General features: G+C 48.6%; 1 protein-coding gene across 1 annotated transcript in view; it reads left to right on the top strand.

Annotated features, from left to right (window-relative positions):
• LOC140390335 (cell adhesion molecule CEACAM6-like) overlaps nucleotides 1–24,049 on the top strand; it is a 66,553-nt gene that overhangs the window by 15,923 nt on the left and 26,581 nt on the right. The window contains exons 2-4 of the mRNA XM_072475408.1: nucleotides 171–299; nucleotides 14,623–14,949; nucleotides 22,133–22,393. Coding sequence (XP_072331509.1) covers nucleotides 242–299; nucleotides 14,623–14,949; nucleotides 22,133–22,393 — 646 coding nt within the window. The 5' untranslated portion in view covers nucleotides 171–241. The remainder of the gene's footprint in view (nucleotides 1–170; nucleotides 300–14,622; nucleotides 14,950–22,132; nucleotides 22,394–24,049) is intronic.

A 24,049-nucleotide genomic window follows, 5' to 3' on the forward strand; every position in this document is an offset into this window, starting at 1 on the left:
TCCAACGGAGTCAGTAAAATCTGTATCAAGATTTAAATTTCCACCTCAGCCCCATGGGGCTATCATCGGAACACGTGGGTGTCTAATCATTAACGACAAATTAATAGCTGAGTTTGGGCGGGGGATGGTGGTTGGTTGTGTGTGTAAAATTCTCTAACTTCTAATTTTAGGAACAGGAAACCGAATTGGGTCAGCCGTTAATTCAGCAAGGTTGCTATTTCTAAACTGACACTTTTGAAGAATGCGCTGCTTATTTCGCCTGTCATTCGTCCTCAGTTGCTTCGCACAAGTTATCAATGGTGAGTATTGGCTCTGGCATTAGAGAAATATTTTTAGATTACATTACAAAGTTTCATTAAAAATATTTTCCTTTGTACTGAGATGATGTTTAGAGAGATGTTGAATTGGAATACTTTTGGGAAGGTCTTACGGTGGCGGCCAAGGTGTGAGTGGTCGCACACAGGGCAGCTCCTGCTTGAAGGCATAGGAATGAGCTTTTTTTTAACTCTAAATTGGGTGTAATTTTGACGAAAAGGTGCAAGTGAAGTCGCAGGAGTACTTTTCCCCCAGGAGTGGTATGTCTGCTGGTTACCAAACCTGGCAGAAGGCGGTGAGAGACCCGGCCAAAGAGTTGGAGGGAACCTATGGTGGCGGGGGGACTGTTGCAAGGTGGAAAGCCCCAGTTGGAACTGTTGATGGCTTTTATTAAGGAGGAATTCAGCCAAACAGAGGAAGGAGATGCGGAAGGATCACTTGAAGGCCATCGAAGGAGCTGAGGCACCCCTGTAGAGCTCTATGGAACGGGTGGAGACGGGCTTGGAGGTGCAGGGGTCACCGATCCGAGAGATCGAAGGAGTGATCTCGGATCACAGTGATAGTGTGGTGGCTCTGGAGGCGGAGGTGGGGCTCTTGGGAGACCTTTGCAAAAGGATGAGGGCAAAGGTGAAGGAGCAGGAGGAACACCTCAAAGGCAGAAAATACGGATAGTGGGCCTGCCTGAAGGAGTGGAAGGTGTGAGTGCCACAAGGCACGTCTCGAAGATGCTGATGGGGCTGGTGGCAGAGGGGGTGCTAGATAAGGCCCCTGAAGTGGACCGAGTGCACAGGTCCCTGAGGCAGAAGCCTAGAGCTGGGGAGTCGCCGCAGGGGGGCTGGGGGGGGGGGGGGGGGGGGGGGGGGATGATCGTGAGACTCTACAAATTTGTGGAGAAAGAGAAGATCTTGCGTTGGGCCAGGGAGAAGCACATCTGCGAATGGGAGGGGAACGAGGTCCAAATCTATCCGGACATCGGAGCCGAGTTGGCAAAGCGGCAGGCAGTGTTCAACAGGGCCAAGGTGGTGTATCGGCAGCGGTTCAGGTTTGAGGTGCTCTACCTGGCGAAATTATGGGTAACGTTCGAAGACCAGGAATATTATTTCGTGACCCCAGAAGTGGCCAAGGAGTTCATCAAGGAGCATAAACTGGGAGAACTGAAGTGGACAATGCTGGGGAACTGAGGTGCTGACTCTTTGTAATGGTTGGGGATATGGTTGATGTGGGGGTAGGGATTGTTTTTTTTTTTGACTCTCTCTGGTTTGGAGGGAGTTCTTTTTTGGGTTTGATATTTACTGTTTGAGTTGGTAAGGGGAGGTTAACGCGACGAGGCAGGGGGTGAGAGGTGACATGGTCGGGACAGAGAAGGGGGCCATCTGGGATGGGCTAGATTCGGGGTGGAATTAATGGGACTGGAGTGAAGTGGGGATGGTGACGGACTGGAGTGAAGTGGGGATGGTGACGGACGGTAGTGGGGATGGTGACGGACGGTAGAGGGGATTGGAGGTGCAAGCCTCTGGTAAGGCTGGTGACGTGGAACTTAATGAACCGGTTAAAAGGTTGCGCACCTCAGGAGCTTGAAAGCAGGGGTGGTCTTTCTGCAGGAGATGCACCTCCGTGTGAAGGACCAGGATAGGTTAAGGAAGGTCGGGCAGGTTTTCCACTCGGGGTTTCATTCGAAATCGAGGCGAGTGGTAATTTTAATGAGCAAGAAAATGGGATTTGTGAGTGCGAAGGAGGTGAGGGATCCAGGTGGGAGATGTGTGATTGTGAATCGGGTATTGGAAGGGGCACCGGTGGTGTTGGTAAATGTGTACGCCCCAAATTGGGATGATGTGGGTTTTATGAGGGGGTTGCTGGCAGCGATCCCAGATGTGGCCACGCACCAGTTGATCATGGGAGGAGATTTTAACTCTGTCCTGGAGCCGAGGGTGGATAGATCGAGCCCCAGGTCGATGGGTAGGGTACGAATGGTAAAGCAGCTGGGGGGGGGGGGGGGGGGCGGGGGTTATGGAGAGGATGGCTTTGATGGCCTTTAGAACCCAAGGGGAAGGGAATGTTCCTTCTTTTCACACGTGTATTCGAGGATCGATTATTTTGTGGTGAGCCAGGAGGTTTCGGTTGGGGTCGAGGGGGCAGAGTATGCGGGGATAGTTATTTCGGACCATGCGACCCACTGGCTGGAGATTCGGTTTGGATCTGAACAAGAGCAGAGGCCGGGGTGGAAGTTTGATCTGTGGTTGCTGATGGAAGGAGTCTTTTGTGGCTAGGTGCTGGCGTGATTAAGGAGTATGTGGAGTTGAATCAGAATGGGAGTTCTCGGCAGCCAATGTTTTGGGAAGCGCTGAAGGCAGTGGTCTGAGGGAAATTATCTTGTTTAAGGCACGTGCGGATAGGGAAAGGAGAGAGGAATATGACCGTCTAGTGAGCAAGATAGTGGAGATGAACAGGGAATATTCGAGGGTGCCCACTATGGGGGAGGGGGGTTCTGGGGAGCTGGAGTTTCCCCAGTTGGAGGAAGCAAAGAGGCTCCCTGGGTCTGAGGGAGGTGCTGGATAGGGGTATGGTTGGGGAAGGTCCCAGGGCTGGATGGGTACCCGGTGGAATATTATCAGGAGTTTGCGACGGACCTGGGGCGAAATTCTCCCCCAACGGCGGGATGTCCGCCGACTGGCGCCAAAGACGGCGCCAATCAGATGGGCATCGCGCCGGCCCAAAGGTGCGGAAGGCTCCGCATCTTTGGCGGCCTAGCCCCAACATTGAGGGGCTAGGCCGACGCCGGAGGGATTTCCGCCCCGCCAGCTGGCGGAAATGGCGTTTGTTTCCCCGCCAGCTGGCGCGGAAATGCGGCGCATGCGCGGGAGCGTCAGCGGCCGCTGACAGTTTCCCGGCGCATGCGCGGGAGCGTCAGCGACCGCTGACAGTTTCCCGGCGCATGCGCAGGAGCGTCAGCGGCCGCTGAAAGTTTCCCGCGCATGCGCAGTGGGGAGAGTCTCTTCCGCCTCCGCCATGGTGGAGGCCGTAGCGGAGGCGGAAGGGAAAGAGTGCCCCCACGGCACAGGCCCGCCCGCGGATCGGTGGGCCCCGATCGCGGGCCAGGCCACCGTGGGGGCACCCCCCCGGGGTCAGATCGCCCCGCCCCCCCCCCAGGACCCCGGAGCCCGCCCACACCGCCTTGTCCCGCTGGTAAATACCAGGTTTGATTTACGCCGGCGGGACAGGCAATTTCTGGGCGGGACTTCGGCCCATCCGGGCCGGAGAATTGAACGGGGGGTCCCGCCAACCGGCGCGGCCCGATTCCCATCCCCGCCCAATCTCCGGTACCGGAGACTTCGACGGGGGCGGGGGCGGGATTCACGGCGGCCAATGGCCATTCTCCGACCCGGCGGGGGGTCGGAGAATGACGCCCCTGGTACCACATCTTTTGGGGGTGTTTAATGAAGCACTGGAAAAGGGGGAGTTGCCGGAGATGATGACACCGGCAGTAATCACGCTAATCTCGAAAAAGGGGAAGGACCCGGTGGAATGTGGGCCGTATAGGCCCATATCACTATTGAACACGGATGTGAAAGTAAATATTGGCTAAGTTGTTGGCGGGGTGGATGGAGGATTGTGCACCAGAGGTGGTTGCAGAGGATCAAACCGGCTTTGTGAAGGGCAGGCAGCTCGCGAGTAATATAAGAAGGTTGTTGAATGTGGTCATGAATCCATCGGGAGCCCTGACACTGGAGGTAGTGGTGTCCATGGACGCGGAGAAGACATTCAACTGTGTGGAGTGACAGTACTTGTTCAAGGCATTAGGAAAGTTTGGGCTAGGGCCGAGGTTTGTGGCATGGGTGCGGTTGCAATATGGTACCAAGATGAGACATGAAGGTTCAGTTAGGGCACTAAAGAGTTACAAGTTAGCTAGGAAGGACCTAAAGAGAGAGATAAGAAGAGCCAGGAGGGGATATGAGAAGTGTTTGGCAGGTAGGATCAAGGATAACCCTAAAGCTTTCTATAGATATGTCAGGAATAAACGAATGACTAGGGTAGGAGTAGGGCCAGTCAAGGACAGTAGTGGGAAGTTGTACTTGGAGTCCGAGGAGATAGGAGAGGTGCTAAATGAATATTTTTCGTCAGTATTCATACAGGAAAAAGACAATGTTGTCGAGGAGAATACTGAGATTCAGGCTACTAAACTAGAAGGGCTTGAGGTTCATAAGGAGGAGGTGTTAGCAAGTGTGAAAATAGATAAGTCCCCTGGGCCGGATGGGATTTATCCTAGGATTCTCTGGGAAGCTAGGGAGGAGATTGCTGAGCCATTAGCTTTGATCTTTAAGTCGTCTTTGTCTACAGGAATAGTGCCAGAAGACTGGAGGATAGCAAATGTTGTCCCCTTGTTCAAGAAGGGGAGTAGAGACAACCCCGATAACTATAGACCAGTGAGCCTTACTTCTATTGTGGGCAAAAAGGTTTATAAGAGATAGGATGTATAATCATCTGGAAAGGAATAATTTGATTAGAGATAGTCAACACGGTCGTGCTTCACAGACCTTATTGAGTTCTTTGAGAAGGTGACCAAACAGGTGGATGAGGGTAAAGCAGTTGATGTGGTGTATATGGATTTCAGTAAAGCGTTTGATAAGGTTCCCCACGGTAGGCTACTGCAGAAAATACAGAGGCATGGGATTCAGGGTGATTTAGCAGTTTGGTTCAGAAATTGGCTAGCTGGAAGAAGACAAAAGGTGGTGGTTGATGGAAAATGTTCTGACTGGAGTCCAGTTACTAGTGGTGTACCACAAGGATCTGTTTTGGGGCCACTGCTGTTTGTCATTTTTATAAATGACCTGGAGGAGGGCGTAGAAGGATGGGTGCAGATGACACTAAAGTCAGTGGAGTTGTGGACAGTGCGGAAGGATGTTACAAGTTACAGAGGGACATAGATAAACTGCAGCACTGGGTTGAGAGGTGGCAAATGGAGTTTAATGCAGAAAAGTGTGAGGTGATTCATTTTGGAAGGAATAACAGGAAGACAGAGTACTGGGCTAATGGTAAGATTCTTGGCAGTGTGGATGAGCAGAGAGATCTTGGTGTCCATGTACATAGATCCCTGAAAGTTGCCACCCAGGTTGAGAGGGTTGTTAAGAAGGCGTACGGTGTGTTAGCTTTTATTGGGAGAGGGATTGGGTTTCGGAGCCATGAGGTCATGTTGCAGCTGTACAAAACTCTGGTGCGGTCGCATTTGGAGTATTGCGTGCAATTCTGGTCGCCGCATTATAGGAAGGATGTGAAAACATTGGAAAGGGTGCAGAGGAGATTTACCAGAATGTTGCCTGGTATGGAGGGAAGATCTTATGAGGAAAGGCTGAGGGACTTGAGGCTGTTTTCATTAGAGAGAAGAAGGTTAAGAGGTGACTTAATTGAGGCATAAAAGATGATCAGAGGATTGGATAGGGTGGGCAGTGAGAGCCTTTTTCCTCGGATGGTGATGTCTAGCACGAGGGGACATTGCTTTAAATTGAGGGGAGATAGATATAAGACAGATGTCAGAGGTAGGTTCCTTACGCAGAGAGTAGTAAGGGCGTGGAATGCCCTGCCTGCAACAGTAGTGGACTCGCCAACACTAAAGGCATTCAAATGGTCATTGGATAGACATATGGACGATAAGGGAATAGTGTAGATGGGCTTTAGAGTGGTTTCACAGGTCGGCGCAACATTGAGGGCCGAAGGGCCTGTACTGCGTTGTAATGTTCTATGTTCTAAGGTCGAGTGTAAGGACGAATGATATGAGCTCATAAAGCTTTGAACTATACAGGGGTACACGGCAGGGGTGCCAGCTGTCGCCGTTGTTGTTTGCGTTAGCCATAGAGCCGTTGGCGATGGCTCTTCGGGGGTCGGCGGGGGTTATTCAGGGACAGAGGGAGCATTGGGTGTCGCTCTATGCCGATTGCTGTATGTTGCGGACTCGCTGGAGAGTATGGGAAGGATCATGGGTCTGCTGGGGAAGTTTGGGGAGTTCTTGGGGAATCAGTTGAATGTAGGGAAAAGAAAGGTTTTCCCGGTGAACGAGCTGGGACGGCGAAACAATTTAGGGGGGGATTGCCATTTAAGGTGGCTCGGGATAGCTTCAGGTATTTGGGGATTCAGGTAGCGAGGGACTGGAGGGGGCGCCAGAATTGGAACGTAACGAAGTTGGTGGAGGAGGCCAGGGAGGATCTTAGGAGGTGGGATACACCGCAGATGACTTTGGCGGGAGAGTCCAAGTGATAAAAATGAATGTTTTTCAGACACTACCGATCTTTATATCAAAGGGCCTTTATCAGTAACTGGACACGATTATTTCAGACTTTGTATGGGTGGGGAGGACCCTGCTACAGATGCAGAGGCAGCAGGGGGGTGGGGGTTAGCATTGCCGAACCTGCTTCATTATTATTGGGTGGTTAATCTGGAAAAGATGCGGCGATGGTGGGAAGGAGAGTGCGTAGAATGGGTTAGGATGGAGGAGGAATCTTGTAAGGGGTCCAGCCTTACACGGTAGCACAATGGTTAGCACTATTGCTTCACAGCTCCAGGGTCCCAGGTTCGATTCCCGGCTTGGGTCACTGTCTGTGCGGAGTCTGCACGTTCTCCCCGTGTCTGCGTGGGTTTCCTCCAGGTGCTCCGGTTTCCTCCCACAGTCCAAAGATGTGCTGGTGAGGTGGAATAGCCATGCTAAATTGCCCTTAGTGTCCGAAAAGGTTAGGTGGGGTTACGGGGTTGGGGTGGAGGTGTCGGTTTAAAAAGGGAGCTCTTTCCAAGGGCTGGTGAGACTCGATGGGCTGAATGGCCTCCTCCACAGTAAAATCTATGGTGATGGCAGAGTTGCCAATGGCTCCGAGTAGGTATTCGGGGAACCTGGTGGTGCAGTCCACGGTGAAGATTTGGAACCAGTTGAGGAGGCATTTTAGGATGGAGGGGATTTTGGTGCTAATGCCGCTGTTTGAGAATCATGGGTTTGAGTCAGGGGGAATGGTAGTGTATATAGGAGGTGGAGGGAAGTGGGGCTGGTCAAGGTGAGTGATTTATATTTGGAGGAAGGATTTACCAGTCTGGAGGAGCTAAGGGAGATGGTAGAGTGAGTTCTGGTATCTGCAGGTTAGGGACTTTACGTGAAAGGCCTGGAAGGAGTTCCCGAGGTTGCCGGGATATACCCTGCTGGAGCGACTGCTGCTTCCAGATGTGGGAGGGGAGGGAAGAATTGGGGATACATACAAGTGGCTGACGGAGCAGGGAGGCGAGCGGATGGTGAAGATTAAGGAAAAATGGGAAGGGGAGTTGGGAGGGGCGATCAATGGGGGAGTACGGAGTGAGGCACCGTATAGGGTAAACGGGATCTCCTCTAGTACAAAGATGAGCCTGATAGTTTAAGGGTGTACACAGGGTACATATGACTTGGGCAAGAATGAGTGGGTTCTTCCATGGGGTGGCAAATGAGTGTGAGAGAGGTGGGCGGGCGCCAACGAATCATGTGCACATGTTTTGGGGTTGTGAAAAATTGGAGAGGTTCTGGGCGGAAGTATTCACGGTCCTTGCAAAGATAGTGGAGGAGGAGGTGGACCCAAACCCTTTGATGGCGATATTTGGGGTTTCAGAGAATCCGGAGCTCATGGAGATGGGGAAGGCTGATGTCGTGGCCTTCGCCTCTCTGATTGCACGGCGGCGAATTTTGCTGGAGTGGCGGTCGGCATCGCCACAGTGGGTAGCGGCTTGGTTGGGTGCCTTCCTGTATGACTTCCAGCGGTTAGAGAAGATGAAATATGAGTTGAAGGCTCAGCAGAGGGGTTTGAGGAAAGGTGGGGGAGGTTTGTGATCGTGTTTGAGGAGCTGTTCGTCCCGGGAGGGGGGGGGGGGGGTAGAAACGGGGGAAACGTTGTACAAATGTTATAGTTGATTGTTGGGAAGTATGTTTCCCAGGGGATTTCTGTGCTGTAACCTTTTCTGACACACGTTTGTCATAAAATACAATTTTTAAAAAAGGAATATTTTTAGGAACGAATCCACTGAATGTGGGCATTGTGTCCAAGGTCACTATTTGAATCACAGAATTCCTACAATGCAGAAGTGGGCCATTTGGCCCATCGAGCCTGCACTGAACCTCTGGAAAGACACCGTGCCCACTCCCCCGTCCTATCCCTGTAACCCCCTAAGGGCCAATTTAGCATGGCCAATTCACCAACCGTGCACATCTTTGGACTGTGGGAGGAAACTAGAGCAGACACGGGGGAGGGGGGGAAAGTGCAGACTCCACAGAGACAGTCACCCAAGGCCAGAATTGAACCTGATTGTGAGGCTGCAGTGCTGACGATTATGCCACCGTGTTGTCCAGCTTTGTAGTCCATGTGGTGTAGGTACATCCACAGTGACAGTGACGGGAGTGCGATATTGTTCCAAGTTAGAATGATATGCGGTTTGGTGGGGAATCAGCAGGTGGTATGTTCCCATACACCTGCTACCTTGTGGTGGAAGGCTCAGCGTTGGAAGGTGCTGACGAAGGTACCTTGGCAAGTTACTGCAATACCTCTTGTATTGGATACACACTGCTGCCAGAGTGTCAGTGGTGGACAGAGTGAATATTTAAGGTGTTACATGGGGCACCAATCAAGTGGGTGCTTAGTCCTGAATGATGTCCAGCCTCTTGATTGTTGCTGAGCTGCACAATCTTGGGCAAGTCGAGAGTTTTCCATCACACTCCTGACTTGTGTCTTTTCAAATATCAAATTGTTTTTCTCATTACTATCTCTTCCCTGGGAAATGTCATTGTATTTACCTCAACCAAGTGTGGGATAGATATGTTTACATTTCTACTGATCTTGTTTTTGAGTAAGACCTCAATCCGTGTGGTGATGTGTTGTATGTCTCTGCCCGTACCTGTGCCAGTGTCACTCATGGGCGCACGCACCTTGAAACCAGGCATGAAAGTGAGCACACGAGCCCATCCTAGATACGTCTGTCAGAGGCAGTAATGGAGCTGAATCCCTCAGTGAGGCCCAGTACATGACCAGCTGTACTTCTGACACTGGCAATGCAACACACGGGTGTTTGTAATCTTCCTGTACACTCCGCAGTAGGGTGAGTAGAGGATTGCAGTAGGGTGAGTAGAGAAGAGCACACCGAGGCACTGTCAGAAACCTTGGGATTGTTGCTCTAAGATCTACAGAGCGGGGGAGGACTAATTTGGTGGAAACATCTTTCACAATGACAAAGTAACGATTACCATTTCTAAAAATGTGCCATTAAGCAATAGAGTATGAAAGCAAGGATATTACTGTAAACCTTCAGAAATCATTAGTTAGGCCTCAGGAAGATAGGAATTAGAAGCAGAAGTAGGCATCCGCCGCCATTCAATCCGATCGTGACTGGTCTCTTCCTGGTCTCAACTCCATCTCCCCATCTGTTCCCTCGATCCCCTGAACCTGTTTTTTTCACAGGAGTATATCTATCTCCTTCTTGAAACAATTTAATGACTCCGATTCCACCGGACTATGGGGCAGCGACTTCCACAAACTAACCACCCTCTGTGAGACGTAGTCCCTCCTCATGCTGGAGCACTGCGTCCAATTTGGGGACCAAAGTGAGAGCGTGCCGATGAGTTTTACCAGAATGGTGCTTAGGATGGAGGAACTTCAACTTTATGGAGTAACAGGTGAAGTTTAGTCAAGGCGTTGAAAAGACTTTTATGGGAATTGATCAAAATAAACTGTTTCCAGGGGCAGGATATTGTAGATTTAAGGGGCTGGATTCTCCATTTTTGGGAGTAAGTCTCCACGCCATTGTGAAAACTGTGGTATTTACGCAGGAAAACTGCCGTCAGAAGTTCTGTTATCCTGTTTCATTGTTCCAGTAGTTTGTATATAATGTTTATTTCGTTGCTGGTGTGACACCCTGTTTCTCGGCACCAGGCACCTTCCCGTGTAAATCGATTAGCCTCATGTACATAGTCATGTAAATAACACGCACACACATAGTCAGGTACATTCACTACACGATATTTATTGTCGCGCAAGCACATGTTCTTTATATAAAAGGGGGGATGTCATAATATACACCAGTATATTATGGTGCAGACACACACTGATGGACACACAGTGGGACCAATCAGCATACACAACACCGCAGCCAATCACCAGTGAGAGCACGCGCACTATAAAGACAGGGGACAGGAGAGTTCCCGCTCATGCTAGTAGCAGCCAGCTCGGAGCACAGAGCTCACAGCCTGCAACACAGACATTGACCATGTGCTGAGTGCATCACCTGGTTAGGACTAGGCAAGGGTCAACAGTTAAAGCTGGTATTGCATTTACCCACAGTTCAAGTATGTTAATATAATTAACCATAATAAAATAGAGTTGCACCACTTCCAGTGTTGGTGACCTGTTTGTGATCCAGAACACCCAACACATCAGGCCACAGATTCCCCGTTTTGCTGGGGGCTAGCAGGCAGCCGTCGTAGAGCTCGCAGCTCTAGCTGCTGATATGGCCTCAGCACTTCCGGGTCAGAGGCCGCGCACGCGCACGGCAGTGGCCGCCCCGTGCTCCATGGCGGACTCGGCCCGCGAACCTGGACTGCCGAAATAGTGCCCCGCATTGGCCGCTCGTGCGCCCCAGACCGCCTGCACACATTGCCCCCCCAGCCCCGATTGGAGCCCCTCCCTGCCCGCCAATCAGCCCTACTCCGACTGTGGCGGCCCCGGACTGAGTCCACAGCTGTTCACGCTGTCGGACGGTGGGACCGTGAGAGACCCACGCCGTCGGGAATTCGGCCGGTTGGCAACGGAGCATCACAGGGTGGGCCTCGGGCAATGGCCTGAGGCGGTGGATACTTGGCAGTACGCCGATTTTTGTGGGGCGGAGAATTTAAAAACCTGCGCTGCTCCCGATTCCGGCGCCAAAACGGATTCTGTGCCCCGTCGCCGAGTGCGATTTCGGTGTCGGAGAATCCAGCCGTGGGCAGCACGGTAGCATTTAGGATAGCACAATTGCTTCACAGCTCCAGGGTCCCTGGTTCGATTCCGGCTTGGGTCACTGTCTGTGCGGAGTCTGCACGTCCTCCCCGTGTGTGCGTGGGTTTCCTCCGGGTGCTCCGGTTTCCTCCCACAGTCCAAAGATGTTCAGGTTAGGTGGATTGGCCATGATAAATTGCCCTTAGTGTCCAAAATTGCCCTGAGTGTTGGGTGGGGTTACTGGGTTGTGGGGATAGGGTGGAAGTGTTGACCTTGGGTAGGGTGCTCTTTCCAGGAGCCGGTGCAGACTCGATGGGCCGGGAAGCCTCCTTCTGCACTGTAAATTCTATGATAATCCCTGGCAAAAATAAAATTCCGCGGAAATAAGGATACCATTTACTTATGTAATGATTTCTTACCTTCTGGAATGCACTGCTTGAAGGAGCGGTGGAAAGTTATGATAAGGAATTAGATCAATACTTCAGAAATTTAGAAACAGGAAGAAAAGCCTGGAGAGTGGGACTAATCGGAAATTATTTCAAAGAGACAGTTGGCCAAATGGTTTCCACCTATGTTGTATGATTCCTGGGGTTCATCGCTTGTGTCTTAATCGAGGCAAGGTCAGGAGTTAAAATGTGTTGTTGTCGATATAATAGACAGAGGGCCAGACAGCGAGTAAGTAAACCAACTATCTCTATACCTTCGTATGATAGCATCATCATAGAATCCCTACAGTGCAGAAGGAGGCCATCAGGCCCATTGGGTCTGCACTGACCTGAAAGAGAACACTACCGAGGCCCACTCCCCCGTCCTGCACCACTTCTGACATGAAGGGGAAATATTAGCATGGCCAATCGACCTAACCTGCACCATCGTTGGACTCTGGGAGGAAACCGGAGCACCCGGAGAAAACCCAGGAAAATGTTCAAACTCCGCACAGGCAGTCACCCAAGGCTGGAATTGAACCCGGGTCCGTGGTGCTGTAAAGCAGCAGTGCTAACCACTGCCACCATGCCGTCCATGGTGTGAGCCCAGAGTACAAGAGAGGATGGGACATGATGCCTTTCACACTTCCATCCTACAGATGAGACATTAAGTTAATCCATTGCCTGTCCTCTTAGGTGACTGTAAAATAACCTATGAGCACTATTTTGAATAGAAGTGTTGCTATCGTTATCTGGTTATAAATATGGCGGTCAATATGGTCACCTTTCTCAATCCTAATTACGTTTATACTTTCAGAGTCGCCAGGTATCTCTCGATACTGCCACAAGGTTCAACCCGAATACCGATCAAAGAGCCAATACACCAGTTAGTTAGTTCAAAGTCAATACTATTTATTTACACACACAGTAAGATCTACTCATGCACAACAGTACTACAAACTAACTATCTCTAACGCTAATGCCTATACTTAACTTCGGGTGCCCACTCAGTCAGAGGAACAATGGCCGTTGTTCGGATCTGAGGCTGTTGGGTTCGAAGAGATACAGGAGAACAGCTAAGGTTGACCATCTGGTGGTGAGCGTTGACCTTGAACTTACTTGCTTCTGGTGATGCTGGTGGATGGGTCTCTCTACTTGAGAGCCAAATCCAGGAGGCTGAATCTCTGGTGGGGGTTCCTTCTTATACTTGGAGGGGCTTCGCACACTTTTAGGCGGGGCTTAAACTTGGTCCCAATTAATTGGGCAGCTTCTCGATCATTGTCATCGATCTAAACCAATAAAGGGGTGGGTGCCCTGATGGCTGGGCGCGTCTCAGGTGGCCGTTGGCCTTGCTTTGTTTGTGTCTTTCGGTTGGGGTACTGGCGCCGGCCGGGATGTCTGCGACAGTATCAGCTACCTGAATGTTCGTCCTTTGTTCCTCGGAGATGGGCCATCAATATGCTAATCAACCCAGAGTTTCGATTCCGTCTGGTAACGGCTTCCCAAATATACATTCAGGCTCTGTGCCTGCTTGTTGCTTAGCATTGTCCACATTTCCCTACATTCTCTGTGAGCGTCCATTTTGTATTCTGGAAATGGCCACCCCAGATGGCTACAGAAGCAAAGGAGATCTCCTTGCATTCTGCCTCCCGCACAGTATTGTTCTCCCAAAAGTTGTACTAATGAGTCACTTTGAGGTCAGTCATAATATATTGATGAAATAGTGGTGCCCTGGCCAATAATTGTCACCCAACCATCAAACACCACTGAAAATGGCTGGTCATATGTAATGAAATGAAAATCGCTTATTGTCACAAGTAGGCTTCAATGAAGTTACTGTGAAAAGCCCCTAGTCGCCACATTCCGGCGCCTGTTCGGAGAGGCTGGTACGGGAATTGAACCGTGCTGCTGGCCTGCCTTGGTCTGCTTTCAAAGCCAGCTATTTAGCCCTGTACTAAACCAGCCCCAATATCCACATTGCTGTTTGTGGAATCCTGCTGTGCACCCATTGGCTGTTGCATTTCCTACATAGCGACAGTGACTACACTTCAAAGAGCTTTAGGGCAGCACGGTAGCACAAGTGGATAGCATTGTGGCTTCACAGCGCAGGGTTCCCAGGTTCGATTCCCCGCTGGGTCACTGTCTGTGCGGAGTCTGCACGTTCTCCCCGTGTCTGCGTGGGTTTCCTCCGGGAGCTCCGGTTTCCTCCCACAGTCCAAAGACGTGCAGGTTAGGTGGTTTGTCCATGCTGAATTACCCTTAGTATCCAAAACGTTTAGGTGGGGTTATGGGGATAGTGTGGAAGTGAGGGTTTAAGTGGGTCGGTGCAGACTCGATGGGCCGAATGGCCTCCTCCTCCACTGTATGTTCTATGTAAAGCTCCACTGGTTGTTCAGAGCTTTAGGTGTCTTGAGGTGATGAAAGGAGTTACATAAAAACAAGTCTTTTTGTTTCCTTCAAAACTGAGTTCATCCATAATTCAACCTGCCATCTGAATACACTCTGACAAAGAAGTTGAATATTCACAGGCCCGGCTCTATTATTTGGTTCTCGGGTGTCGCAGTTGGCAGCAAGCCAAGAGTGAACTGCCTGCTTAGTTTCTCCCACTGACGGAATTTGACAGGAAATTGTGGCTGGTATTGCAGTGATTCTCCACTCACTCCCCTTTCTGCTGCGTGCGAGGCCCCACCCATGTGGTTCAATACTTGACACCAGTGTACCCTCAGCAATTCCGGTTCACAATGTCTTTGTGAATAAGTCCCATTAGGATGTGTTTCTGTACATTCTCTAGCTGTACCATTGGCGGTAAAGCGGTGGTGATTCATATAAGCAGAATTACCCAGCACATCCAAGAACGCTAAACATTCACTCTAGGCTGCATGTAGAGGCGGTGATAATCATTGTTCTATTATTATTTTTCATAGACCAAGTGCAAATAGAAGTTTACCGCACCCCTGGGAGTTCCATGTTCTTCCCCGGAGCGTTTGACGATCACCGGGACCAGGCGGAGTTTTTCCAGTGGGAAGTGTCTAGTGGAAATACAGGGAATGCAACCAGAATGGGAGTGTTACAATATCGTGCAGGGGACACAAGACCTTCCTTGATGAAAAAGTACCAAGGCCGCCTTGACGTCTTCCCACCTAACGGATCATTTATCCTTCATAATTTAACTTCTTCGGATGCGGGTCTTTATACACTTTTTATCAATCTGAGAAAAATCGTCGCTCAAAATGTTCAGCTAAAGATAATCGGTAAGTTCGCTTTGTTGGGTTTTTGTGGCAATGATTTGCATCAAGATAAAAATACTCGATCCCCTCATTTTTGTAGTGGTTGAAAAACCTGGGACGGTAACTGCAGAATTTCCCAAATGCCTGTCCCAGTCCGCAGTTGGAGAAGCAAAATCCCAATGGTGAGGTTTTCTGGGTGTTGAAGTATGGACGAAACAGAAAAAGGTGGAGAGAAAATGCCCTACTCTGCTCTAATTTTTCCCCCATTAATTTAAAGTGCCCAATTCTTTTTTTTTCCAATTAAGGGGCAGTTAGTGTGGCCAATCCACCTACCTGCACATATTTGGGTTGTGAAAGTGAGACCCACACAGACACTGGGAGAATGTGGAAACTCCACACGGACAGTGACCCAGAGCCGGGATCGAACCTGGGACCTCGGGGCCGTGAGGCAGCAGTGCTAACCCACTGTGCCACCGTGCTGCCCTTGAAAGTTATATTAATGAGTCCGTTTGAGGTCCTGTTACAATATATCAATGAGACAGTTTATTATCAGTCACTCAGGAACGAAAGTTAGATAAGATAAATGTGGGGTGGAGCCTTAGTGAAATCATTTTCGTGTCGAGTGAGGATATACTGAGAGGTAAGCAGGCAGCGGAAACTTTATGGGTAGAATTAAGAGATAGATTGAATCAGAAGTTGTATCTTGGCTTCCTTGAAGTGGTAAATAGTAAAAACGCAGAGATTAGACAAACATGTAATAAAGTCAGATTGTGCGATTTAATGGCCTCGTAGCGCCCGACTTGGCGACGAGGCAGTTGAATCTCACAAGCGGCCATTAAGCGCCAGATTCTCCCGGTATCCAGGAACTAACGGCCTCCCCAGCGAACCTCAGCAGGGGGCCGTCTAGTTCTGTTTCCACAAACGTGGACCAGTCATAATAGCACATGGTGGGGATGGAGGGAGGGGGGGGGGGGGGGGGGGCGGTGTCCCAGGCCATTAGTGAGCACTGGGTGGTCAGTAACGGGGAGTGGTGCTCTAGCACTCCCTCTGGAACCGGAGAACCTTGGCATTGCCAGCCTGGCACCCTGGCAGTGCCACCCAGGCATCCGACAAAGCCAGTTTGGGGATTGGGCCCGGGGTGGGGCCTTACTAGGTGGAGTGGTGTGTGGGGGGTGTCCTAGGGGTGGGGGGGTCAAGAAAGTTGGGGGGGGGAGAGAGAGAGAGAAATGGTGCCCCTATCTGCGAGGATCCTTTAAAGTGCGGCATCGGTGGAGAGAAACCACCCGAGGCCCAAAAAACGGCAACGTATTGTTAAGTAGCTCGGTGTCTCTCAGTGCGGCAGCCGCCAAGAAACACGCCTGATTCCAGACACACTTTTTTTCTGGTTAAACCGTGCCCAGAGCGTTTTTATTTATTCTCCTCCTTTTCAACATTTTTTCTCCCAAATTTACACCAACCAACAATAAACAATAATCAGCAACAAATATGTCAATCCCCACATCAATAACAACGATCCCATCCTCCCACCAGATCCCAAACATTAGCCCGCATGTTTACATGAACAAATGACAAAAAGGAGTCAGGAATCGCCCATAGTCAGCCTTAATACACACAGCCCCCATCCCCCCAACTAATGTTCGATGTTGTCCACTTGATAGTTGAACCGCTCCAGCCTAGGCAGCATCCTGGTGAATGTCCTCTGCACCCTCTGGTGCAATCACATTGTTCCTATAGTGTGGCAACCAGCACTGCACATAGTAATCCAGCTGTGGTCTAACCAGTGTTCTGTACAGCTCCATCATAACCTCCCTGCTCTTATATTCTATGCCTCAGCTAATAAAGGCAATTTTCAGCTTCCTGTTAAAAGATCAAGTTAAAGAATATCTGGCAGACTGATTAATCCAAAATGAAACAGATTGCTGGAAATACTTTGTGCTCTGCCAGCATATGTGGAGAGCAAAACAATGTTAATGTACATTACTGAAGGAGTGCTATATTGTTGAAGGTGCCATTTTCCGAATGCCATTCTAGGTTTGATTTACTGCTCCGGTGATTTGGGTGGAGATTGAAGATCCCATTATATTTTTCAGAGAATCCATAGAATCGCTACAGTGCAGAAGGAGGCCATTTGGCCCCTCGAGTCTGCACTGGCCCACTCACAGAGTATCTGACCTAGGCCCACACCCCAGTAAATCGACAACCCCACCTAACCTGAACATTTTCTTTTGAACACTAGGGCAATTTTAGCATGGCCCTTAAAGCCGCCTTGACTATCATTTATCATATTCTTATATGTGACAACACTGTGGACAAATTCACCACCGCTTTCGTCACACGACTGCCCTTTAAAAATAACTGTGAAGCACTTTGGGAGGTGCTGTGTATGTAATAAATTGCTGTGTGAACACAGATCCCTTACTTTGCAGATATTTTGCCATTTGAATCGAGGTGGGAATTGAATTGAATTAAATTGAATCAGTAAGGCAGCTCCTTTTAAATTTCAGGAGTTTAAATTAATTTATATTAAGATAGTATTGTGCAGTGTAGGTTAACAAGGGCTGCCCCACCTACTCACATAACTGGTTGGCAGTTAAGTGTCAGTCACTTCAATCTACTTTGATCTAAAAGCAGGTGGGGGAGGGGAGTCAATTCAGGACAGTTTAAAAAGAGCCACTTGTAAACTCACTCCCAGTGAGTTCTCCCAGTGAGACAGAGAGAAGACAGCCAGGAGCGAGGCAGCAAAGAGTGAGTTTGGGAATTTGAATCGAGGTGGGAATTTGAAGCTGGGTGGGGAGGAAGTGCTTTTTGTGACTGGTAAGTAGTGTTTCTGTTTCTTTTCATTGGTATATTTATTTATTTTTTTCTTCATTGTTTATTTATTTATTTAAATTTTTTGGGAGGGAAATTGAAATTGTTGAAGTTAGCCAAAGGTTTAAGACATGGCAGGAGATCTCAGACCCGTGTCATGCTCCTCGTGTGCGATGTGGGAGCTTAGGGACACGTCCACTGTCCCTGGCTCCTTCACGTGCATGAAGTGTGTCCAGTTGCAGCTCCTGTTTGACCGCTTGACGGCTCTGGAGCTGCGGATGGACTCACTTTGGAGCGTCCGCGATGCTGAGGACGTCGTGGATAGCACGTTTAGCGAGTTGGTCACACCGCAGGTGAAAGGTACTGAGGGAGATAGTAAATGGGTGACCAAAAGACAGAGCAAGAGTAGGAAGGCAGTGCAGGTGTCCTCTGCAGTCATCTCCCTGCAAAACAGATGTACTGCTTTGGATACTGTTGAGGGAGATGGCTCACCAGGGGAAGGCGGCAGCAGCCAGGTTCATGGCACCGTGGCTGGCTGCTGCGCAGCTGGGCAGGAAGAAGAATAGCAGGGCTATAGTGATAGGGGACTCAATTGTAAGGGGAATAGACAGGCGGTTCTGCAGACGCAATCAAGACTCCAGGATGGTATGTTGCCTCCCTGGTGCAAGGGTCAAGGATGTCTCGGAGCGGCTGCAGGACATTCTGGGGGGGAGGGTGAACAGCCAGCTGTCGTGGTGCACATAGGCACCAACGATATAGGTAAAAAACGGGACGAGGTCCTACAAGCTGAATTTAAGGAGCTAGGAGTTAAACTAAAAAGTAGGACCTCAAAGGTAGTAATCTCAGGATTGCTACCAGTGCCACGAGCTAGTCAGAGTAGGAATGTCAGGATAGAGAGGATGAATACGTGGCTCGAGAGATGGTGCAAGAGGGAGGGATTCAAATTCCTGGGACATTGGAACCGATTCTGGGGGAGGTGGGACCAGTACAAACCGGACGGTCTGTACCTGGGCAGGACTGGAACCGATGTCCTAGGGGGGGTGTTTGCTAGAGCTGTTGGGGAGAGTTTAAACTAATGTGGCAGGGGGATGGGAACCAATGCAGGAAGTTGGAAGGTAGTAAAACAGGGACAGAAATAAAAGGCAGTAAGGGGGAAAGTGTAAGGCAGAGAAGCCATAGTCAAAAATCAAAAAGGGCGACAGTACAAGGTACAGTGACTGAGGGGAGCTCAGTGAATAGGACCAGGAATACTAAAAGAAATAAAACGGGAAGTGAAAACATTAATGGTAAGCGACGCGGCAGGTTGTTACAGGAAGATATGGGTTCGACGACAAGGAAAATTAGGAGAAAGGTTAAGAGGAAATATAACTTAGGAGAGGTTACTGATCGAGGTGTTGAGATTAAGAACAGAGGTAAAAAAGCCTACATAAGTGTACTTTACCTGAATGCTCGTAGTATTCGGAATAAGGTAAATGAGTTGATGGCGCAAATCATCGTGAATGACTATGATTTAGTGGCCATTACTGAAACATGGTTAAAGGATGGTCACGACTGGGAGTTAAATATCCGAGGGTATCAAACTTTTCGGAAGGACACAGTGGATGGTAAGGGAGGTGGTGTAGCTCTGTTATTTAAGGATGACGTCCGGGCAACAGTAAGGGATGACATCGGTGCTATGGAGGATAAGGTTGAATCCATTTGGGTGGAAATCAGGAATAGTAAGGCGAAAAAGTCACTGATAGGAGTAATCTATAGGCCACCAAATAGTAACATTATGGTGGGGCAGGCAATAAACAAAGAAATAACTGATGCATGTAGAAATGGTACAGCAGTTATCATGGGGGATTTTAATCTACATGTTGATTGGTTTAACCAGATCGGTCAAGGCAGCCTTGAGGAGGAGTTTATAGAATGTATCTGCGATAGTTTCCTCGAACAGTATGTAATGGAACCTACGAGGGAACAAGCGGTCCTAGATCTGATCCTGTGCAATGAAACAGGATTGATTCAGGATCTCATAGTTAGGGATCCTCTCGGAAGGAGCGATCACAGTATGGTGGAATTTAAAATACAGATGGAGGGTGAGAAGGTAAAATCAAGCACGAGTGTTTTGTGCTTAAACAAAGGAGATTACAATGGGATGAGAGAAGAACTAGCTAAGGTAGACTGGGAGCAAAGACTTTATGGTGAAACAGTTGAGGAACAGTGGAGAACCTTCCAAGTGATTTTTCACATTGCCCAGCAAACGTTTATACCAACAAAAAGGAAGGACGGTAAAAAGAGGGAAAATCGACCGTGGATATCTAAGGAAATAAGGGAGAGTATCAAATTGAAGGAAAAAACATACAAAGTAGCAAAGATCAGTGGGAGACTAGAGGACTGGGAAATCTTTAGGGGGCAACAGAAAGCTACTAAAAAAGCTATAAAGAAGAGTAAGATCGATTATGAGAGTAAACTTGCTCAGAATATAAAAACAGATAGTAAAAGTTTCTACAAATACATAAAACAAAAAAGAGTGGCTAAGGTAAATATTGGTCCTTTAGAGGATGAGAAGGGAGATTTAATAATGGGAGATGAGGAAATGGCTGAGGAACTGAACAGGTTTTTTGGGTCGGTCTTCACAGTGGAAGACACAAATAACATGCCAGTGACTGATGGAAATGAGGCTATGACAGGTGAGGACCTTGAGAAGATTTTGATATCACCAAGGAGGTAGTGATGGGCAAGCTAATGGGGCTAAAGGTAGACAAGTCTCCTGGCCCTGATGGGATGCATCCCAGAGTGCTAAAAGAGATGGCTAGGGAAATTGCAAATGCACTAGTGATAATTTACCAAAATTCACTAGATTCTGGGGTGGTCCCGGCGGATTGGAAATTAGCAAACGTGACACCACTGTTTAAAAAAGGAGGTAGGCAGAAAGTGGGTAATTATAGGCCAGTGAGCTTAACTTCGGTAGTAGGGAAGATGCTGGAATCTATCATCAAGGAAGAAATAGCGAGGCATCTGGATGGAAATTGTCCCATTGGACAGACGCAGCATGGGTTCATAAAGGGCAGTTCGTGCCTAACTAATTTAGTGGAATTTTTTGAGAACATTAACAGTGCGGTAGATAACGGGGAGCCAATGGATGTGGTATATCTGGATTTCCAGAAAGCCTTTGACAAGGTGCCACACAAAAGGTTGTTGCATAAGATAAAGATGCATGGCATTAAGGGGAAAGTAGTAGCATGGATAGAGGATTGGTTAATTAATAGAAAGCAAAGAGTGGGGATTAATGGGTGTTTCTCTGGTTGGCAATCAGTAGCTAGTGGTGTCCCTCAGGGATCAGTGTTGGGCCCACAACTGTTCACAATTTACATAGATGATTTGGAGTTGGGGACCAAGGGCAATGTGTCCAAGTTTGCAGACGACACTAAGATAAGTGGTAAAGCAAAAAGTGCAGCGGATACTGGAAGTCTGCAGAGGGATTTGGATAGGCTAAGTGAATGGGCTAGGGTCTGGCAGATGGAATACAATGTTGGCAAATGTGAGGTTATCCATTTTGGTCGGAATAACAGCAAAAGGGATTATTATTTAAATGATAAAATATTAAAACATGCTGCTGTGCAGAGAGACCTGGGTGTGCTAGTGCATGAGTCGCAGAAAGTTGGTTTTCAGGTGCAACAGGTGATTAAGAAGGCAAATGGAATTTTGTCCTTCATTGCTAGAGGGATGGAGTTTAAGACTAGGGAGGTTCTGCTGCAATTGTATAAGGTGTTAGTGAGGCCACACCTGGAGTATTGTGTTCAGTTTTGGTCTCCTTACTTGAGAAAGGACGTACTGGCACTGGAGGGTGTGCAGAGGAGATTCACTAGGTTAATCCCAGAGCTGAAGGGGTTGGATTACGAGGAGAGGTTGAGTAGACTGGGACTGTACTCGTTGGAATTTAGAAGGATGAGGGGGGATCTTATAGAAACATATAAGATTATGAAGGGAATAGATAGGATAGATGCAGGCAGGTTGTTTCCACTGGTGGGTGAAAGCAGAACTAGGGGGCATAGCCTCAAAATAAGGGGAAGTAGATTTAGGACTGAGTTTAGGAGGAACTTCTTCACCCAAAGGGTTGTGAATCTATGGAATTCCTTGCCCAGTGAAGCAGTAGAGGCTCCTTCATTAAATGTTTTTAAGATAAAGATAGATAGATTTTTGAAGAATAAAGGGATTAAGGGTTATGGTGTTCGGGCCGGAAAGTGGAGCTGAGTCCACAAAAGATCAGCCATGATCTCATTGAATGGTGGAGCAGGCTCGAGGGGCCAGATGGCCTACTCCTGCTCCTAGTTCTTATGTTCTTATGTTCTAAAGCTGTACAGGGAGATTTCATTGTGAATGAAGATTTTAACATCACAATTTTCCCCTTCAGAGGAGCTGTCAAATACCTTGATATTGAGCAACTCCACCTCTCTCGGTTCCACCATTGCGCTGACCTGTGATGTTTCTGGAGAACCTCTTGAGTATCAATGGCAGAAGGACGGAGGGGAAATCGCTCCGCATCACCGGCTAATAAATGGGAACAGAAGCCTCATTATACCAAACGCTAGGAAAGGTGACTGTGGGATGTATACCTGCCTTGCAGTCAATCCCGTCAGCTCTACACGGGCAGATTACACATTAACTATTTCTGGTAAGATTGATTTATGGATGACACTTTTTGTGGATGAGGTTTGAGATGCCTTTCTATTATTGGTGTGCTTTCTAAAGCAAACTGAGCAAATCAGCACTGCAGCAGAGAATGTTAGGGTCAAAATAAACAGAAATATTAAAATAAGTTATAAAAAATTTTAGTGAAATATTTTAAAAGGTGATATTGATGGAGATTTATGCGTTGGTGCATTCTGAGAGCACATATCGGATTGAAGTTAATAGCGAAATTGATCATGAATCAGGCGATAGTCCATTTTGCAACACACCTGTAGTTCTTCCACTAATGGAGAAGAATTTGAGCTGTAGTATAAATGAGCTACTGATTAACCATGGCATTCCCATCCAACACCAATTTCCCCTTGTACACTCCCATGTTCCAGAAATTGTAAACGCATTATAACTTCCTAGGCCATTCAGAGTTGACCACCTTGCAGTCATAGGGAGGCCAGAGCATTAGAATCCACTGCTTTCATGGTCATCATTCATGGGAACATTTTTTAAAAATCATTTCCAAGATATGGATATCGCGAGCTAGGCCAGCATTTATCACCCACCCTTCATTGCTCTTCAGAAGGTGGAGGTGAGCTGCCTTCTTGAACAGCTGCTGCCCCTGAGGTGTAGTTACACCCACACCCGGATTATGGTGCCCTCTTTCCCCAGGCAGCGGGAGGTGTCGACAGAGTCAATGGATGGGAGGTGGGTTCACGTGATGGACTGGGCGGTGTTCACGTCTCTCACAGTCTTGGGCTGGCAGTTGCCATACCAGGCTGTGATGCAGCCAGATAATAATAATCATCATGTTTATTGTCACAAGTAGGCGTACAATAACACTGCAATGAAGTTACCGTGAAAAGCCCCTAGTCGCCACATTCTGGTGCCTGTTCGGATATACGGAGGGAGGATTCACGGAGAATTGTGATCATTGTAATGCAGAACAAGGCCAGCAGCGCGGGTTCAATTCCCGTACCGGCCTCCCCGAACAGGTGCTGGAATGTGGCGACTAGGGGCTTTTCACAGTAACTTAATTGAAGCCTATTTGTGACAATAAGCGATTATTATTATTATTCAGAATGTCCAAAGACGGTACGTCTTTCGGGTCTTGTGGGAGAAAACCAGAGTACCCGGAGGAAACCCACACAGACACGGGGAGAACGTGCAGACTCCACACAGGCAGTGACCCGATCTGGCAATCTGGGACGTTGGCGCTGTGAAGCAACAGTGCTAACCACTGTGCTACCGTGCCACCGATTAATTTTGGATGCTTTCTAAGCTGCATCTGTAAAAACTGGTGCGAGTCAATGTGAACATACCGTAATTCCTTAGTTACCTGAGGAAGTATAGGTGCGATTGTGCTTTCCTGGTCGTAGTGTTGACTCATGGCAGTGTCAGCAACAAAAAGGGCTCTATGTTGCTGCTGAGTTGAACCCTTTCCTTAAATGCTAATTGTGACCCTTTCCTTAAATGCTAATTGTGTATCAGTGGGTTAACACTCCAAGTCAGAAGTTTTCTGGTTCAAGTCACACTGAAAGGACTTGAATCCATAATCTGTACTGATGGTCTAGTGTACTGGATGTGCTGCACTCTTGGAGACGTCGTTTGATGAGGCATTAACTGCACTCGCAGGTGGCTGTAAAAG

Source organism: Scyliorhinus torazame, chromosome 14, assembly GCF_047496885.1.
Source record: "Scyliorhinus torazame isolate Kashiwa2021f chromosome 14, sScyTor2.1, whole genome shotgun sequence".
NCBI lineage: Eukaryota > Metazoa > Chordata > Chondrichthyes > Carcharhiniformes > Scyliorhinidae > Scyliorhinus > Scyliorhinus torazame.